The sequence below is a fragment of the Vulpes vulpes genome, chromosome 6 (genome assembly GCF_048418805.1).
Source record: "Vulpes vulpes isolate BD-2025 chromosome 6, VulVul3, whole genome shotgun sequence".
Lineage (NCBI taxonomy): Eukaryota > Metazoa > Chordata > Mammalia > Carnivora > Canidae > Vulpes > Vulpes vulpes.
In genome coordinates, this window is record NC_132785.1 from 60558181 (window position 1) to 60577877 (window position 19697).

The 19697-nt window shown below is 53.1% G+C and overlaps 1 protein-coding gene across 1 annotated transcript; it reads right to left on the minus strand.

Moving 5' to 3' along the window:
* Positions 1–860: 860 nt before the first annotated feature.
* ADPRHL1 (ADP-ribosylhydrolase like 1) lies at positions 861–18422 on the minus strand. Its single transcript, XM_026008813.2, has 7 exons — positions 17881–18422; positions 13279–13443; positions 8518–8643; positions 6651–6791; positions 3809–3936; positions 2387–2519; positions 861–1738 (listed from the first exon to the last, which is right to left on the minus strand). The coding sequence occupies exons 1-7, from the start codon at positions 18086–18088 to the stop codon at positions 1581–1583; spliced, it is 1059 nt and encodes a 352-aa protein (XP_025864598.1). The 5' UTR covers positions 18089–18422; the 3' UTR covers positions 861–1580.
* Positions 18423–19697: the final 1275 nt, after the last annotated feature.

A 19697-nucleotide genomic window follows, 5' to 3' on the forward strand; every position in this document is an offset into this window, starting at 1 on the left:
CCACAGCCAGAGACTGGAGTGTGTGTGTGCGTGCACGTGTGTGCCTGTGCGAGTCCCTGGGTCATGCACAAGGCTGCTTCTGGGGCCTGTGAGGGGCCTGGGAGCACAACTGTAGCTGGGAGTTTGGGAGCCTCCCACTCTCCACACACCACCATGTATGGCACTTGCATTTCAGAAGCTGTGTGGTGTGTTTCCTCTGCAATAAAGATGAAATCACGGGTATAAAATGTTTCAGAATTTGAGTGGGTGCACTGTTCACCCCATTGCCTTCTGTGGTCTTGTTTTCTTCAGCATGTGTATTTCTCTGCAGGGAGATGGGGAGACCATCTGCTCCTCTCCCAGGTCCTGTGAAGTTTTGCTGAAATGTTTTATAATCAACCTGTAACTAGGCCCACTTCCTGATTCCCCAGGATGGAATGGGTTCTCCTAACTGTCAGTGGGACGAAGAGCCACCTCCCCTGCGGCTGACCGGGCCCCCAACCCGGTGCCTGCTTTGGTAGGTGGTCCCAGGGCCCCTGTGGCAGGTGATGAGGGTGAGCCAGCTTACCTTCTCAGGGGCACGCTGGTGGCCGTCCCCGCCCCCCTGCAGCCCAGTGGGCTTGGCCTGTGCCTTTTCACCCCCTCCCACTGGAAAGCACCAACAGCAGCAAAGGTTAGTTGAATGACCCAGATGCCCTTTTGCCAGCCACTCCCCCAGGGTCTCTCGCCTGCCAGCTGGCACAAAGCCTTCAGGCAGGCCTGAGAAGCAAGGGGGTGACCCCATGGGCTCGGGGGGCCGCCGGCCATGCTCCGAAGCTGCCTTCCATGAAGAGAGCGCTGGCACAGCGGGACGGCCCCAGGCAAGCCACCAAAGCTCCATGTTAACCGTGAAACACCAACTGCTCTTTTATTCACACCAGATGCTAATTCACAAATGTTGTGTCCCAGGCCATTTTTAAGAAAATAGAGAGTTCTCTTTTTCAAGACTCACAGACAGAGACACCCCGGCCACGAGGAGTGTCAGCACGAGCCTGGTGGAGCAGGTGGTGGCCGTGGGTGGACCCATCAGCCCCGTGACCACTGCAAACCACACAGGAGATGCAGGTGACACACAAGGGCCCTTTATTCCCCGGTTTCCTCAGGCATTTGTTCCAAAGGGGCTGGTTTTAAAGATCTAGTGTGATTAAAGACGTCAGCAGGAGGTTAAGTGCGTGCTTCCATCTGCTGCAGGAAGGCACAGCCTGGCGGCCCTGCCAGAGGCCAAGGCCAGGGGCAGGCGGGCACGTGGGCTCTGTCCACGCTCGGCTGTCACATTAGTTTTGTTGGCGTGAGTGAGCAAGTAGCATTAGTTCTGCCCAGAGTGAAATACACCGATTGTGCAAAGGATTGTGCCGCTATGTGTGGAGGAGGGCCAAGGGGCCACATGTGAGCAGGACAGACATTCTCTAGGACAGACAGTGCATTTCATATGGCAGTTAGAGTTTGGCAATGGGGGGTCAGTTAAAATATAATTATGGCCATTTAGGCGTCGGCCCTCCTGGGAGGGCCAAGAGCAGTGCGGAGATGCCCCTGGGGACCCAGAGCCTGGCGGCGGGAGAGCTTTACTTCTCCTCCGTGGACAGGCGGTATAGAGCTTCGCCCAGCTGCACCAGCTCCTCCTTGTGCTCCAGGTCCTGGTACAGGCCCGCGGGGACAGTGTCCAGGCCGTGCAGCAGCCCGAACAGGCAGCCCGCGATCGTCCCTGTGGCCCCGCTCTCACCTGGAAGGGAAGCGCACGTTCTCCTTGCCAAGGCCCATCTCACAGGTCCTCTGGGCAGCCCTCGCCCTTGGGCCAAACCCCAGCTTTGCTCTGGGTGCACCAATCTGGTGGATTTGCTGCCCCTTCCTTCCCTCCTTGCACACTGAGACACGAGTGTGCGCAAATGCCTGGGCTGTCCACAGACCCACATCCACTGGGTGGTGCTGGTGTCTCTCCTACCTCAGCACCAGGAACTGAGGGGCCCCGATGTCCAGGACACACTGTGCCCAGCACGAGCTGCTGGAATGCCCTCGTTTCACACTCACAGGAGAGCGTGGGCACCAGGACACAGGGCAGTCCTGCCCAGCCAGGCAACAGTCACAGCTACCATGGGAGGGTTTGGACCGGGGGTTACAGAGTGAGTCCTCAGGACTGTGCGCTGCCTGTACCCACAGGGCCGCCCCACGGCTCCCCCGATGCCTTGTTCTCTTGAGCTCACACTCATATGGGCACATGAGGCAGGACCCTGCACAGGGAAGGACACATACTCTGGGGTTCAGGAGGCTGCCCTTGATGCCTGTAGCCTCGGGTGTGCTGGGAGCGCACTTTGGCGTGAGAAGGGGTGCTGATTGCCTGGAAGCCCAAGACCATTAAAGAAGGCAATCTCACCTCCATGACACATGGCCCGGTGGCAGAGCTCCGTCCAGTCATCCCCGGCTCCAAGGAGAGCATCATAGGCAATCATAGGAGCGTCATGGCCCCGCCGGCCCCCTCGGCCTTCCGAACTCCATTTCCTGTAAGCCTAAAGAAAGAGCTAGGGGTCAGGGGCACATAGCCATAGTAAAACCAGTGTCAGTTTGTGCCAGAGCATGCGCCTCCTGGGTTGTCCAGGGCTCTGCTGTTCACATACTCGCTGTGCACTGATGGATTACCACCTGTGTGCCAAGCACTGCCCCAGGGCAGGGGGTGACAGTGCAGAGGGAAGATCAACTTCTCGCAGCTCCTATGGATGCAGACAGTCCACAGATCACCTGACCACATGTTGGGGTAGCCGGTGAGTCTGTGGTGACATCATAGTCCAGCAAGGGGCTTAGAGCCAGTGACTGGGCTGCTGGGACACATGCAGCCCTTGTCTGAGCAGAGCTTGGGGCCAGCAGGCACCAAGGCCCAGGGTCAGGGCCCGGTGGTGGTGCAGTGATGCCCTGTGGGTGCAACATGAGCAGAAAGACTGCAGAGAGCCGGGATCCGGGAAAGTCTCACCTCTGTGCCCGAGCGACAGATTCAGCATTGGTTTGGGGCAGCAGCACCTCCATCTGAAGGACCGCACCCCTAGGCCTGCCTGCATTCCGGAGAGGCCCTTGAGGGGCACACGGAGGGGTGGTAGGGAGCATCTCTCCCCTTGAGCCTCCCTAACACCTAGAATGCAGACGTGCTGGCTGGGGCTGGGGCAGCCAGCTTGGACTACAGCTGTGTACTCAGAATGGCCGAGTAGCCACACAGAACTGTCCTCAGCTGCTCACTGCGAGGTACTTTCAACTCAGCTGTGGGCTCTGTGAACATAAGGGTAGTGTCTATCTTGGCTGAGCTATGAATCAGGTCTTTCCCTTGTGCTACCGAACCCAATGCTAAAAAAATTAATTAATTTAAAAAACTAAAAAAAAATAATAAATAAAATAATTTTAAAATTAAAAAAAAAAAAAACAATGCTGACAACATCAGCATGAGGAAGGGTGATGGTGTGCACAACCTGATTCATCACATATGACCTCATGTCCTGGCCCTGGCCCTTAGAAAATATGTGGTGAAATAGAATATCTTTAACAATTACATCCTCAAAATTTCTAGCACAACCATGCTTTTAATTAGAGAAAATGGAAAGATAAAATTTTATCTGTTTGAAACATGCTTCCTCCAGGAAGGCTTCCAGGCCCACCCCCATGGTGGCTCTGGGCCCCTGGTTGCCAGGGGAGCCCCCTAGGCCAAGCCCGAGACATGGCAGAGGTGCAGTCCAGTGGCAGCGGCTCCTTGGTGGGGATGCCGGGCAGTGGGCCCTGACAGCCCATCCCCACCCCCCGACCAGGCAAGACTCACCTTGTCCCTCTCCTCTGCGTCATAGTGGTCAGGGAAGATGGCTTTACTTCCCGTGTCTTCACTGAGTTTCCTCTCTTCCAAGTAAAACTGCCACTTAGCTTCAAAGTAGAACCAGTGCTCCTGGTATTCTGAACATAAAGAACAGACCAGGCTGCACACGAGGGCCACCGGCCAGGGCGCATGGACGGTGGGCGGGTAGCCTTCGGGCAGGAGGAGGAGGTGGAGGCCAAGCCCCCTCCCCCTGTGATGCTCATGTCTGCAGCTACTTTGAAACGAGTGAGGAAAATGGAGACATAGGACAAAGCAACCCCGAACCTTGCTTGACTCTACTCTGAACTCAGAGCAGGGAGTAAAGTTCTTCAAAGAGCATCCTCTTGGAAATTCTGAGCCTGTATCTCTTCACTGATGCAAGGCAGCCCAGGAGGAGGCTTTTTCTCCCTTCTGGCCAATGGCCCAGCGCGCCAGTCCCAGGGGTGTTGAATGAAGAGGACATTCGTGGCAGCAGCTGGGCAGGTGCAGCTGGAGGACCGTGCTGTGTCCTCCAAGAACCTGAGAGGCACAAGCCCCTGTGGGCCCTCCAGCCTGGGCCAGCACACCGTGGCCACTGCTGCTCCTATCATGGGCAGGAGCCGAGGACAGAGCCTGGGGAATAGGGGAGGGCTGGGCGGCTGCAGACATACCCTCAGGGACAGGTCTTGGGGCGGGGCTCCAGGTCCCCAGGGAACAACAGGCCCCTGGAAAAGCTGGCCAGAGTCTGCTTTATAAAACTGAAAGCAAAGCTGACCTAAGGTTGGGGTGAGATGACAGGGTCAGACAGGGAAGCTCCAGCTGCCCCACAGAGACCAGGGCTTGGTCCCTGCACTACCGCTTCCCTCCTGGACACAAAATTCCAAACATTAGGGCAGCCCCGGTGGCTCAGCGGTTTAGCGCTGCCTTCAGCCCAGGGCCTGATCCTGGAGACCCAGGATTGAGTCCCACATTGGGCTCCCTGCATGGAGACTGCTTCTCCCTCTGCCTGTGTCTCTGCCTCTCTTTCTCCCTCTGTGTCTCTCATGAATAATAATAATAATAATAATAATAATAATAATAATAAATCTTAAAAAAAAAGAGAGAAGTCCAAACATTAGAACATGGAACTAGGGTCTCAGTAATTGAACATCTGCCTTCGGCTCAGTTTGTGGTCCTGGGGTCCTGGGATGGAGTCCCACATCAGGCTCCCCACAGGGAGCCTGCTTCTCCCTCTGCCTGCGTCTCTGCCTCTATCTGTGTCTCTCATGAATAAGTAGATAAAATCTTTAAAACAAAAATCACGGAATTGATTTGCCAGTTGTCTTTACTGCCAGGGGATGTTGTTACCACTAAGCAGAGGGCCCTGGGTGAACAGAACATGATTTTCCCTGGAGGATTTTGGGTTTCTGTTTAAAAGGGTGTGTCATACAAGGTCAAAAAGCTCCAGATTAAACAAATTTAAAATTAAGCAGCAAGAATAAAGTCTCAGATTTTCTGACCCATGGCAGTCCTCCCCATTCCTGCCCAAGGAGCATTGATGACGGCTGCTCTTCAGGATACCCTGGGCTAAGCCAGACCTCTGGGGGGATCGTCTCAACCCTGACACGATGGGAATGCAGCCACTGTGTAGCCCTCACTGGCCTGTTTACCTGAGTCTCCCGTGTGGGAGGAGGTGATCCTCCCTGGGCTGGACACATGACCATCCCGGTGACCCCAGGCAACGTACTCACTACAGAGAGCCCCAGGGTCGGAAATAAGGTGATTGTGCAGCTCTGTTCTATAATTAAGTTTATAGAGGGACACTTAAGTTCACTGTGGATGTGAGGCTCTCTGATTCTCATGGGAATAGGCCCTGGAGATAAGAGTTTCCCAGCTATGACCTGGCACAAGGAGAAGCAACATTCTCCTGGTGAAGTTGTTCTGGAAGCTTCTTGAGAGACATTGAGAATGAGTCCCCACTCATCAGAGGTGACAGGAAAGTAACTCACTGGCTCTCTATCTCCAGACTTCAGCCCTGAGCTAGAAAACCAATAGCTTTGCCCCTGCACTTGTGCCTTTGGTCCCACTACCCCGGGACAGACAGGATAACTATTCCAGAAACCCTCCAGGACAGCTTCCAAACTTTCAAGGCCACATGGAGCTGCCTATACTGCTCACAACACCCATCCCTCCCCGAGGGGAAGGAATCCTGCAGGGGAGTGGCCACCCGAGGACAAAGCCAGAGTTTCTGAGTCCTGCACCTGCCTCTTGAGTCCAATCTGCCAGGCCACCACTCACCCAACTGCCAGCAACAATGCGATCACTTAGGACCTCTGCTGGTGCCAAAGACAGTGTGAGCCCCTTGATGGTGGGTTTGGAGTCAGTGGAGACAGACACATGTACCCATCTGGTCTCCGTGGCAGCAGACCTCAGCCTCCAGGCAGGCACAGCCATCCGTAAGGTGGAAGAGCAGTATGTCCCTTGTCCTTCTCCAGGGAATGGGCTATGTAAGGACCATCTGGAATACTGAACCTATGTGTGCACCCCTCTCGTCTTTCTGGCTGCTGTTGACAGCAGGAGGGTGGGGTCTCTGCAGAGGGCTGGGGGCTGGATACAGTAGCTAGCACGGCATGTGGTCTCCTGGCATGGCATACTGGGCCCCTGGGCAGGTGTTGCTTCCTGCCAGGAGCTCCTGGGGCCTGTTCACAGGAGGATGCCCTCGGTTTCACTGTGGGGCAAACAGACCTCAATGTCTCTGGGAGCCCGGTCCATGCAAACCTCCTCTGAGTGTGAATTAAACCAACCCATTTCTGGGGGCCAGTGTGAGTGTGACAGGGAGGGAGGCCAGGCTCACCTGACAGGTGCCGGATGGTCTTTTTACAGTATTCCTCAGCCAGCGGGACTGTCCGCATCATGTCTCTGCCCCACTGCTCCAGTGGCTTGCCCTGCGCAGCATAAGATGCAAACAGGGCCGTGCACAGGGACCCGAGAAAGCCTGTGGGCCAGACACAGAGGCTCAAGGTAGGCTCTGTGCATAGGGTGCTTCCCACTCATAGGGTGCCACACCTACCTTGCAAAGGTGGTCGATTAGGGGGACAGATGGCCCTAAGCACAGAGGACAGCCCGCCAGGCCAGCCTGGGTGCAGAGCCACACAGAGGCCACAACCACCTGGGAAAAGGCATGGTCATCTCCGGAGACCCTCTTGATGGCTTGCGGGCCAGTCTGTGAGGCTTCACTATGGGCTGGGAGTGAGGGTCCCGCTGTCAGATCCATTACTGTCCCGACCACCTGCTGTCACCCTGCCCCCTTGTGGGGTATCTAGCATCTGGGATGTGCACATGGCCATAAAGCCATGACGCTTGCTGCCAGAGGTGGCTAGAAACTTGTACAGGAGTCAATTCCTGGTGCTGCCCACATTTGACCAAACCCTCAACGTTCCATCCAGTCTTAAGTTAGAAACAAATTACATGAAACAACCCTTTAATAATAACATTAGCTAATCTCGACCCAGACTCTTTTGCTGGTCATATTGTCTCCAGATGCTCCTTGCCATCATGGTCGGGGCTTCCCAGGCACCATCCACTTCCAGGTGAAGTCCCAGTGAGCCATGGCTCTGCCCTGAGTCTTCCTAGTCAGCCCCGGTGTGCCAGGTGCTTGAATTCTATGCCCTTCACACAGACTGAAGGGTCTAAGGGACGTGGCCCTGCGAAGGTGTCGCCAGGAGGGCACAGAGTGGTCCTCACAACCCCAGAGCTACACCACTTATAGGGGGAATTGAAAGTGGCCATGAGGGGTGCCTGGGTGGCTCAGTGGGTTAAGCATCTGCCTTTGGCTCAGGTCATGATCCCAGGTCCTGGATTCAAGGCCTGCATGTGGCTCTGGGGCTCTCCCTCTGCCCCTCCCCCTGATCAGGTGTGCATGCTCTCTCAAATAAATAAATAAATAAATAAATAAATAAATAAATAAAAGCTTTTTTTTTTTTTTTTTTTTTTTTTTTTTTTTTATGATGAAGTGGCCTTGAAAGTCGCAGGAGAGCAGCTGGCAGGCTGTGTCAGGGGCTGGGGAGGGCGTGTCACTGTCATCAATCAAGAGTGTTTACAGGTGTATGAGTTTCAAGTCATTCTTTTTTTAAAATTAGGAGCTGACTGACTCTCTAGGTCATGAGTCACCATCATGCGCTGGGGCCCTGCCTGCCCTCCATCTCTGTGATGGGCACACAGTGGGGAACCCTGGGCACAGCTGGCCTGCCTGCTCCCCAGAGCACCAGCAAGAGGGGTCGCTCCATGCACTTTTTCCTTGTGCACAATGAGGCCTGGCTCTCAATACCACAGTCACCACTGTGACAGGTGGGGAAACAGAGGCACGGGCGTTGAGGTGGTCCTGCTCATGTGGCCAGTGAACGCTGGTCTGGTTCAGACCCCCACCCCCACCCAGTGTGGCACCTGGCAGCAGATGGCAACAGAAATGCTGATGCCCATGAGTCAACCAGATCCTCACTGCATCCAGATAACTGGTGCTTTTCTTTTCCTTTTATCCTGGCTAAATGACACTGAACCTGCTGAGGACTCTTCCCACCCCAGTATCATCACACTCAATGCCAAGCCTGCTTTTAGGTCAAAAGCAGCGTAAGCAGAACTGAGATGGAGAAGCCTGCATCCACCAAGTAAACAAATCGAAGAGTGGGTACAGTTTCAGCGGGGTCTGCCTGTGGAGACATCACCTGTGGGGTGGTTGTGGGTCATCCTGCCGCACTCGATGCTCACTTCCACTAGGGTCTCCAGACGCTCTGGCTTCCAGTACCGCATGCCGATGCACATGGCTTTGGTGGCAGCTCCGAATCCTGAGCCTACTCGGAACACAGAAGACCCAGTAACACCATCTCTGGCAACCTAACTTTCACAGATAACCCACAGATATAAACAAATTTATGTAATGGTTATCATAGCATCATTTGAGTGTGAAAAACCAGCAGATGACCCCAGTGCCCAACAAAGACAAAAGAGTAAGTAAGTTGCCAAGCTTCCATATGCTGGGATGTTACTTGGGCATGAAACACAGAATTTTTGATGGTTAGGGATGTGCTCATAAGGTGCTCCCACTGGGAAGACGCAGAACATGGAGCTGCACACCCCGTGTGCTTGCATCAGACATGTTTTGTCTCTTTGTAGAGCCCAGCTGAGTTATCACTGACATGCAGCCCATGGCGTGTCCAGGTACTGGGGTTGGAGGCTGCAGCAAGGGGCACGCAGACACTAAGCTCATCTGACGGATGGGTGTCTGATGCTGAAGGTGCTGCCAAACGGGCTCTCCAAATGGTGGTCATGCTCCTTGTCCCACTGGCCCTGGATGCTCTTCACCAGTGGTCTTCCCATTCAGCACACGTGGTGCTGTCTCATCACGGGTTTCACTAGCGTTTCCTCTAAACCAATGGGGCTGAGCGTTATTTTCATGCACTTGCTGGCCACCTCCATTCCTTCTGTGGGGAACTACTCACTTAAATATTCCTCATTTTTGTTTTGGGCTGCTGAGTATCAGATGTGTGCTTTGCAACTATTTCCCCCAATCTTTGGTTTGCTGTGTTATTCTTTCAGCAGTCTTCTGGGGAGCAGGATGAATCAGGGAGCACATCCTCCCTTCAGCTCCCTGGGGGAGTCGTGTACAATTGGTTCCCTTTCTTCTCTAATGGTTTGGAGGACTTCCCTGCAGAGGTCGCCTGAACCTGGGGCTTCCTTCGTCATTTCTTTCATAAACGTAGTGCTATGTGGGTGATCTATCTTTTCTCAAATAACCTTTGGCAGTTTGTGTCCTCTTGCTGTGAATAGGTGCACAGCCACGATGAAATTGTCTTCCTCCCCAACCCCCAGCAATGGTCTTTTGCTTTTTGTGACATTAGCAGAGCCCCACCAGCCTTCTCCTGATTGGCGTTAGCATGGTGAACTTTCCTTACCCTAATCTACGTCTGCCTTCATAGGTAATAAGCATTCCCTGGAAGCAGCCTAGAGCTGGGATTCCCTTCTTTAACCCTGCTGGGCATCTGCCATTTATTTGGAGACTTTAGACCATTTACATTTGATGTGATTACTGATGGGATTAGGGTCAGGTCTGCTATACCGCTCTTTGTTTCCTTTTGTCTCTTGTCTGCCTGTAGGGTTGAACATTACAGAGCAGTGAGATCAGCTGCCAACCTGGGTGAAGATTCCTACCACTTGGAGGATGGTGCCTGCCACCAAGAGAGGAGCCTCAGACCTCGGCCCTTTTCTCTGGTCTGTAGTCACCGAGGAAGATGTGACAAAGAGACGCATGGCTGGCGCTTCCCTCCCTGGGCAGAGAAGACATGCGGGGAGATCCACACGGGCTGTGTGCTGTCTCCCACAGCAGAGGGTCCCTCCTGAGGCTGAGGTGCGGCAGTGGGCTGCACACATGCTGGTACTGCAGCTAAGACCTGCTGTCCCCCTGAGGGGCGGAGGCATCAGTGGGGCTGGTTAGGGAATGTGATGCTCATGCTTACACAGTACACCCAGAATACAGAAAGCTTTCCCCTAATGAGGTGGAGGACTCCAAGGCAGAGGGACAGCCTCGCACGGGTCTCCCCAGATGGAAACATTCTGGGCTGGGCCCTGGCTAGGCAAGGGGGCAGGAGCGCACAGGCCACCTGTGGCACTTTCCCCAGCAAGTATTTCTAAAAGATTCCATTTTCTCTTTTGTTTGCTTGTTAGTTATAACTGTTTTGTGATGTTAATGACTGCTCTAGGGCTGAACCACCCCATGCCTCGGACAAGCACCCTGTGGCCGCAGGCCTCCACCACACTGTCAGACACCTGCTCACAAGCATTTGATAAACTCGAAGAGCATTACTAGTTTTTTAAGTCAATTATCTTTCAAAGAGATTCAGTAGTAAGTTAAAACTCTCCCCTATTTACCCATGTGATTGTGATTTCCGCCACACTTCTTCTGTACTTTCCTCTTAGTGTTAGGTTCATTCTGCGGAATGGTGGTTGTCCCTTTGCCTTTCTTATAGCATCACTCTGCTGGTGATGGATCCTATAGCTTTTGTGTGCCTGAAAAAGGTTATTTGGCCGTTAACAACAGCATCTGTAAGATACTGCTCTGGGAGCACAACTCCAGGGTGAAGTTGTTTCCTTCGGTGCCTGAATGACATCACTTCCGACAGGAGACCTGCACCCTCCTCACCTGGGCTGTCAGCATACACTGCACTCTTCTCCTTAGTATTAGTTTTGAACAGTTGGATTGCCATGTGCCACAGTGTAGCTTTCCCATGTTTCTTGTGCTTTACTTGGAAGTTACTGAGTTTCTTCAATCTGTGGGTTTACGGTTTTCAACAAATTTGTGGAGATTTGGGCACTAATTTTTTTCTTTTTGGTTTTATTAAAATTCACGTTAGCTAGCATACAGCGTACTATTGGTTTCAGAGGTAGAGATCAGTGATTCATTCATTTTATATAACACCCAGTGCTCAGTCCATCACGTGCCCTCCTTCAAGTCCACCATCCAGTGATCCCGTCCCCCGCAACCTCCCCTGCAGCAACCTTCAGTTTATTTCCTAGAGTTAACTCTTACGGTTTGTATCCCTCTCTAATTTTATCCTATTTTATTTTTCCCTCCCTTCCCCTAAGTTCATGTTTTGTCCCTTAAATTCCTCATATGAGTGAGCTCATATGATAATTGTCTTTCTTTCTCTGACTGACTTTAATTCACTCAGAGTAATACCCTTCAGTTCCATCCATGTAATTAATCGCAAATGGCAAGATTTCATCCTTTCTGATGGCTGAGTAATAGTCCATTATATACATAGACCACCTCTTCCTTATCCATTCTTCTGTTGCTGGATGTCTGGGCTCCTTCCACAGTTTGGCTATTGTGGACATGGCTGCTGTGAACATTGGGGTACAGGTGCCCCATTGTTTCACTATATCTGTATCTTTGAGGTAAATTCCCAGCAGTGCAATTGCTGGGTCATAGGGTAGCTCTATTTTCAACTTCCTAAGGAATCTCCACACTGTTCTCCAGAGTGGCTGCACCAGCTGGCATTCCCACCAACAGTGCCTGAGGGTTCCCCTTTCTCCACATCCTCACCAACACCTGTTGTTTCCTGACTTGTTCATCCCATTCTGACAGGTGTGAGGTGGGTATTTCATTGTGGTTTTGGTTTGTATTTCCCTGATGCCCAGTGATGTGTCTGTTAGCCACGTGTAGGTCTTCTTTGGAAAAATGTCTGTTTATGTCTACTGAGATTTTGGCCACCATTGCTTCAAATCATTTCTTTGTTCCCTTTGCTCTGTCAGGGACTCTGTCACAGGCAAAGCTACACTGTGGCACATGGCAATCCAACTGTTCAAAACTAATAATAAGGAGAAGAGTGCAGTGTATGCTGACAGCCCATGGCTCGCTACTGCTCTTATATTTTTGGATTCTTTTTTTCTCTGTGTGTCCCATTCTGGGTTGTTTCTATTGCTGTGCCTAGATATGAAAATTTTCTTCTAAAATGTCTAATCTACTATTAATCTCAGCCAATGCATTTAAAACCTCAGACACTGTAACATTTTTCTGGAAATGTGATTTAGGTTCTTTTTATAAATCCATGTCCTTAACTTTTTCAACCTATGGAATATATAATATTTTATATCTGTTTGAGAATTCTAACATTTACATCGGATTTAATTGGTTTTGATTTATTGATTTTTCTCTTCTTTCGTGCCACATAACATGATTGGATGCCATCCCCAGCATAAACCCAAGGTGGGGGTGGTGTCCATCCTCAGTATAAACCCAAAGGGTGGGAGGAAATGCCTGGGTGGCTCAGCTGTTGAATGTCTTCTGCCTTCGGCTCAGGATGTGATCTGGAGTCCCAGGATCGAGTCCCACATCGGGCTCCCTGCATGGAGCCTGCTTCTCCCTCTGCCTGTGTCTCTGCCTCTCTGTGTCTCTCATGAATAAATCAATAAAATCTTAAAAAAAAAAAAAAAAACAACCAAGGAGGGGTCCTTCCTCAGCATAAACCCAAGGCGGGGGGGAGGGGTCCATTTTCAGCATAAACCCAAGGGGGGGCTCCATCCTCAGCATAAACCCAAGAGGGTGTCCATCCTCGGCATAAACTCCAGGGGGTGTCTATCCTCAGCATAACCCCCAGGGGGGGTGGTTCATCCTCAGCATAAACCCAGGGTGGGTGGTCCATCCTCAGCATAAACCTAGAGGGGCAAGTTCATTGTCTGTAAACCCTATAAACCCAGGAGGGGTAAGTCTGGGACCCCAGGAGCAGGTTCCCTAGAGGCAGACACTCTGCCTATGTAAATATATCACCTATAAACATATCAAAGCATCCTGGAGACATTTATGCTGCACAAAGGGGCCCCAGTAGATCCCCCTGTCATGCAAACCTGCGATGCTGCTGGTTAGTGGGACCACACACGGGTTAGTAGCTCTGCAGCACGTGCTTCACAAGGAAAAGAAGGCTTTCCCTGACCCTTCTCATTGAAAGGTGTATGCCAGGCAAGGAGGTAGTTGTCTGGCTTCAGCTGGGAGCAGCCTTCCAGGGTAGCTGGATCAGCCCAATGTTCTGGAAGCTTCTCAAGGACTTCCACATAGCGCTTCACCATCTCCCGGTACAGGTCATCCAGGCACCAGTAGTCTGGGGAAGAAGGGGTGGGGCAGGGTTAGATTGAGGAGGCCCCAGTGAGCAGGGACCACACAATGGCAGTGAGCTTCATGTCCCCAAGCTGGTAGAAGAGAAGGAAGATTCTGGAGCTCCACCTCACGATCCTGGCTCCCTAGAGAAGTGTAGCAGACAATTCACTCTAGATCTGACTTACAATTCAGACATTTATAATTCGTTGTGCTTGGGGATCCCTGGGTGGCGCAGTGGTTTGGCGCCTGCCTTTGGCCCAGGGCGCGATCCTGGAGACCCGGGATCGAATCCCACGTCGGGCTCCCGGTGCATGGAGCCTGCTTCTCCCTCTGCCTGTGTCTCTGCCTCTCTCTCTCTCTGTGTGACTATCATAAATAAAAATTAAAAAAAAAAATTCGTTGTGCTTCTCATTCTGGTTACATAGAAGAACTGAGACAGAACCCACAATCTTCATTTCCCTCTAACAATTCCTGCTAACACAGAGAGGCAGGCCTGAAACCTGCCTGTTCCTCAGGCTTCTAAAATCTCGTGTCTCCATCCTGGGAACTGAGGCTATGGGGCAGGCATGTGTGTGATGGCGTTCTGGGGATGACCACAGTCTCAGTCCCTCGAGGATCACAGAAATGGAGGGTAAGGGGGCTAACATGCTGCCCACCTGCTGTCCGGGATGCACGGCCCCTAGATGGTTGCACATGCCCCCACCCCTACCCACCCAACACCATCAGACACTGTCAGACACCATCAGGCTCTTACTTGTCGTGCTGGGTTTCACAGGCAAAGCTCAGTGGGTTATGCCACTTGCCCAAGGCCAGAGATGGCAAACGGGGTTCGATGGCAGGGCCTCAGCATTCCTGCATTACATAAACGTACAGTGAGGTGGACAGAGGCTTTGTAGCTCCAAATTTGGGGCTTAGTGTGCCTGTTCCATCAGGGAGCAGAGCCGGGTGGTGAGGGAGCCTCTGTGCCAGACCTGCTGGGTAGGAACATGGTGCACGGCCAGTGTGACCTTTACAGCCACCAGCAAACTCATACTGTACCCAAACTGCATTTCAGGCCTCAGGAGCCAGGGTTGCCCCTCTCCTGCTCGAGGCGCACACCCCAACTTTGAGGGGCATGGGGGAGGGGAAGAGGCTGGTAGGGAGGGAGGGAGAGAGGGAGGTCCCCTCTCAGCCACCCCGGGGCCGGGATCCCAGCATGGAGGTGTGGGAGACAGGTACGCCGCCACCTCTCCCCCTGCTGCTGCCAGTAGGGCAGGTGGGCCCTCGGGCCCTGGAGGCAGGACTTGGGCCTCAGTCCTTCTGTCCCTAACTAGGCAGCAGGCATCCAATGGGCACACCGTGCATGGCCTGATTCTGAGTTGGGGTGGAGTGTGCGGCCAGACGCAGGTGTGGGGCATGCAGCTGCTGGGCCTGTGAACCGCCAGGATCAGCCCGGCTCCAGGTCACCAGCACCTCTCGATCCAGGTTTAGGAAGCCTGGCCTTTCCAGAGGCCATTAAAGAATTCATTTTATTCTTGAATCTCATCCTTCTCAAGGAAAAACTTAAAAACCTCCTTAAAAACAAAATGGCACCAGTCTCCTGCTTTGTTTCAGGTTAGAATTCAAACTAGAAACAGAGTCTTTGAAGCTGCAATGCCTCGGACCCACTTGTCAGGGTTTCTCCACTCCATACAAAGCTCTTCAGCTCATTCTTCTCCACCCTCCCCACCCTGTCTCCTCAAAGACAAATCCGCTCATGAAACCAAGGTCATGATAAAGAAAAGGCACAATACCCTTATCAAGTTGCTTTGTCACAAAAATGTCAACTTTTCAAAATGCAGTTACCGTCAGGGGGCCAGTGATGGAGGAAGAGAGAGAGGGGAGTCTGGACAGGCCTCTCTGGTTCCCATGTGGCCCCAGCCCCACCTCCCCTGCAGGTATGGTCATGCCCACAGCACTTGCCCTATCCCCCGTGGGCTCGTGTCCCTATTGCTTCTGAGCGGCCATGGCAACAGGCTACCTCAGTTGGCCATGGCCATTGGAGCTGCTGACCTGCAGACCAGGACATTTAGAGAGACAGACATTAACCTGCCAGGAGCCATCTTCCCTTAATAATGTATTAAGTGCCCATGCTGCCCTACTTAATCTCAACCCTATGACGAAGGCATCAGCTTCCCCATGCACCCTGCAGGAGGGGAAGCAGGCTCAAGAGTTCTCGGGTCAGTGGGTGGTGAGCCAGGAGAGCCAGGCCCCAGGGCCCCCGAGGCAGAGCCTCCATCTCATCCTTGGGTGACCAACACAGGACCACACACAAGAGGGAGCCTTTGGTCAGTGTGTCTAGCAAGCTGGCTGGGCGAGCTGTGTTTACTGGATTGCCACTCACCCCATGGGGAATGGGGCACTGCTTCCCAGGCCAGTGTCTGATCTCTTCCAATCTGCACTTTCGAGAGACCCAGCCCAGAGGACCAGGTCCCACAGATGTCCTGGACTCCCACATCTCACTCACAGTAGCAGGACCACACAGCCACATAGCTGGTTGAGCCATGGCACGGAACAGTGGGACATGCATTTTCAACCCATGGTTCCACTTTGTGAAAGTCTGTGTTTTTGGGAGAAACAGTGAAGAGCCACTAACCATCAGGGTCCTTCAAGCATCCTAGTCCCTGCTCGGACACTCACTAGGTCATAAGGCACTGGGCAAGTAATCCGGCCTCTCCGTGAACTGCTCTTTGAACAACTGTAGTCATGATGTCACCTTCAGGGTGATGTGAGGGTCAGATAATGATGCACATAGTCATAACAGTGCCTGGCAATACTCAGTGCCACGTCAGCATCACCGTGAATATGGCTCAAAAGCCCCTTTTATAGGCTACAATTTGCTATTTATAGAAAAAAGATCCAGCTCTTTGAGCATCACCATCTCTCTCTGCACACTTGGGCTCCCATAGCCAGCTTTGGTGGGGAAACTTGCGAGGGGGACGGACCAGCCCAGGGGCACCAGGTGGCCATGACTTCCCCTCCTGTCTGGAAGACAGGCTCTCAGGGTGGGCTGGAGTTAATTTAAATTAATTTAATTTAAATAGAATTTCAATTTAGATTTTTTAGTGACTTGAAAACAATATGCCTGCTTGTGCTTCTGGAGGCTGAGTCATGGGCGGTCTTCACAAGTGTCTCCTCGTGGCCAGCCGACGGGAGGGGGAGGTCACGTCTCTGCTTAGAAATGATGCCCCAGGCACCCCCGCCCTCCCGCATGCACATATTTCACGTTGGGGCAGATTATGTCCTATTTCTGTCAAGAGGGCCTAATCTCAGAGAGCACGACACAATCAGGAGGACCTGACTTCGCTGGTGTCTGTCCTAGGGGTGCCTCCACAGGCAGGGACAGGCCACAGACTCTGCCATTCACAAAAGGGACAGGACACATGGAGTGCGTACACATGTGCTTGGCGTCTGACACCGTGGAGGGAGCGGGTGTAGCAGTCAGGACCAGATGTGTGCAGCCCGAACAGGCCAGCTCTGCTCAGGGGAGAGAGGACGCCCACAGTCGGGCAGGCACCCCTGCTTCAGCGGCCAGAACGCAGGTTAGCCTGGGAACACAAGAAACTGGAAATATTTGGATGTCATAGTTGTGTAAACTCAGAAAGGGACCTCACCACACAACGTGCTGGACGCTACCTTATCTGTGGTGCCTCAGCCCTCACCCTAGTTATTTTGGCACCAGCTGCGGCGCAGATGGCATTCCTGCAGGATGAGCACAGAGCTAAGCTGAGCGAGCCCCCAGTTTGGGGCCCAAGGCCAGGCCTCAGTGCCTGCACCATCGCCCCAGACACTCACCGGGAGACCACACACTACCGACATGCACAGGTACCTTGTCTGGAAGCCTTGCATGAGACACTGCTTCCCTGAAAGTCGTGCAAAACCCTATCCTACCATCCACCTGCTCCTTGAAGAGCAGTTCTGGAAAGTCTCCGCCCTGGCCAGCCACTTTCACAGCATCTTCTCAGGACGTGTTTGTGTGTAAGCAGATATCTGGATCCTATTTTGTTAGATGGCATTTTGACTCAAATTCACTGGGATTTAGAAATAATCCCCGAACTATTATCATAAGAGGTCCAAATTTGAAGTGGGCTTATTATTTTCTATTCTTTTGAAATAAAACCAGAAGGCTTAATATCTGCAGTGAAAACTCAAACCCTCTCCCCAAACAGCCTCAAAGTGGGAAACTCAACTGGTTTAACTCTGGACACAGACACGAGCGAGAGGCCACTGTTTGAGAGGCTGAGGGCAGACATGTGGGGTGACAACCCAAAGGGACCTTGAGTGGCACATCTGTGGGGGCAGGGGACGCAGACACCTGCAAGGTCGCCCCTTTCAGCCACAGCACCAGGTGACAGTCCGTAGAGGGGCCGTGGCGTCTTTGGGGCTTGGGTGCCCACAGGAGGACTTCAGTCCACCAGCTTACCTGTGGTCAGGGCCCCGGCTGTCGTCAGGTGCATGATGGTGTTGTCACTCACCCACCACTTCTCTGGGGACGGGTGGTCCAGGTCCCCGCCTGTCTGCAGCTCCTCCCTGGCCTTCCTGCCAGGGGCACCGCTGTCCCTGCGGGCGTTTCTGTGCCCCAGAGCGTCCCCCACGGCCCCCAGCAGCATGGCCGCCTTGAACTTCTCCATTGGGAAGCAGCTCTTCTGGCCACCGGGCCGCCAGTGCCCAGCCTTCGTGCTCCGCGGCGTTCAGCACGCCCCCTGACCTCTGTGATGGTCACTGTGCAGTGGCCAGGAGCTCCCTGAATGGCCAGGCACGCCTACTCTGCTCCGCGGTGGCACCAATGACAGGCCCCAGCCCCTTTGTGCCCTGCGCCTGCCGAGGGACCACGTGGAAGGCGTCAGCACAGACGCAGGCTCCACACCCAGCAGCCCAGACGGCCTCTGTGACAGCTGCAGCTGCTTCCCGCTGGGCCACGACCTCCAAGCCCTTGCCAGTGTTCTGGAAGACGTGCATGCAGCTGAGGCCTCAGGGCGGAGTTTACGCGGAGTGAGCCTCAGTCACAACCAGCACTCTGTGCACACCGCCCCGCCAGTCCCAGGCGCTCCTGTGCTTTCTGCCTGGACAGCTTTGCCCTTTCTCAAATTTCAAGTAGGTAGGACCCTATACTCTGCGGCCTTTGTGTCTGGCTTCTCTCACTTAGCAGAACGCTGAGTTTCATTCATTCCTTGCAGTCTTCTGTTTTGGGAAACTTTTTTGATTATGAGCTGTGTTTGGTAGAAAACCTAGAAAATGTCCAGGACAAAGAAGAGAAGTACCCCTGGCCCCAATGCAGGGGCTCACAGGGCTCACCCATGCCAGGCTCCATACTGTGTCCAGACAACCCCAGACCTGTGCAAGAGACGCTCAGTGGCAGGCTAGGGTGTGAATAGGTCTGAAATCAGGAGTAGGAAGCAGCCCCCTACCTGCTGGCCCTGATGTAGGTCCACGCTTCCCCCTTGCCCTTGGGGCCTGGTCACTCATCAGACCAGAAGTGGAACCCACTGCATCTGGATTTGAGAAGCACATTTGATAAAATAGCATTTTCTTTGGGTAATAACTAGACACTGAGGTGTGCTTGAGCATGAGAAGTGTTTAATCATCGTCCGTTACTAAGGAGCTTCTGGCATGTTCCTCCAGCTAGCAGGGTCCTGCAGAGCCAGCCTGGACAGCCTTGGGGGGTGAGGCAGGACAGCCAGTCAGCCGCCCATTGCAGTGGAAGAGGTCGTCCTGCAGAAACAGCTACAGTGCAGGGCGGAGAGGGTCTGCAGCTCATTTCTTCTGCTGGCTCCACACTGCCCAGCGGCGTTCACCGAGCCTGGATGTGTGCCTGCAGCCTCAGGCGCACCTCCCGCCACGCAGCCTGGAGTCTGAGGGGCAGAGTGCTGCACTTAGACATGCGCGAGCTCAGGTGACATGGCAACGCGCATACGTCTGCAAGATGGGCAGACGGGGCCGTGTCTGTTCCAGAAACTCTTGGCAGGCGCTCCATGAAGGCACAGGTAACATGTCTTTATTAAACTATTAGATTTGAGTGACCTGTGCATTAATACATTTGCAGTTTGCATTTCAGTGTATTCTGGGATATAATTCCCATCAGCTCAAGGAAAATGTCTAATTTTGACATGGAAACAACCACATCAGTTAGCATACTATGTGATGATGAAAAGGACACTACTGGCCTGGCCATCTGTTGGGGGATGCTGCCTCTAAGCCGGGGCACAGGCCACATATGGGTGGGCTGCTTTCCTGTGGGTC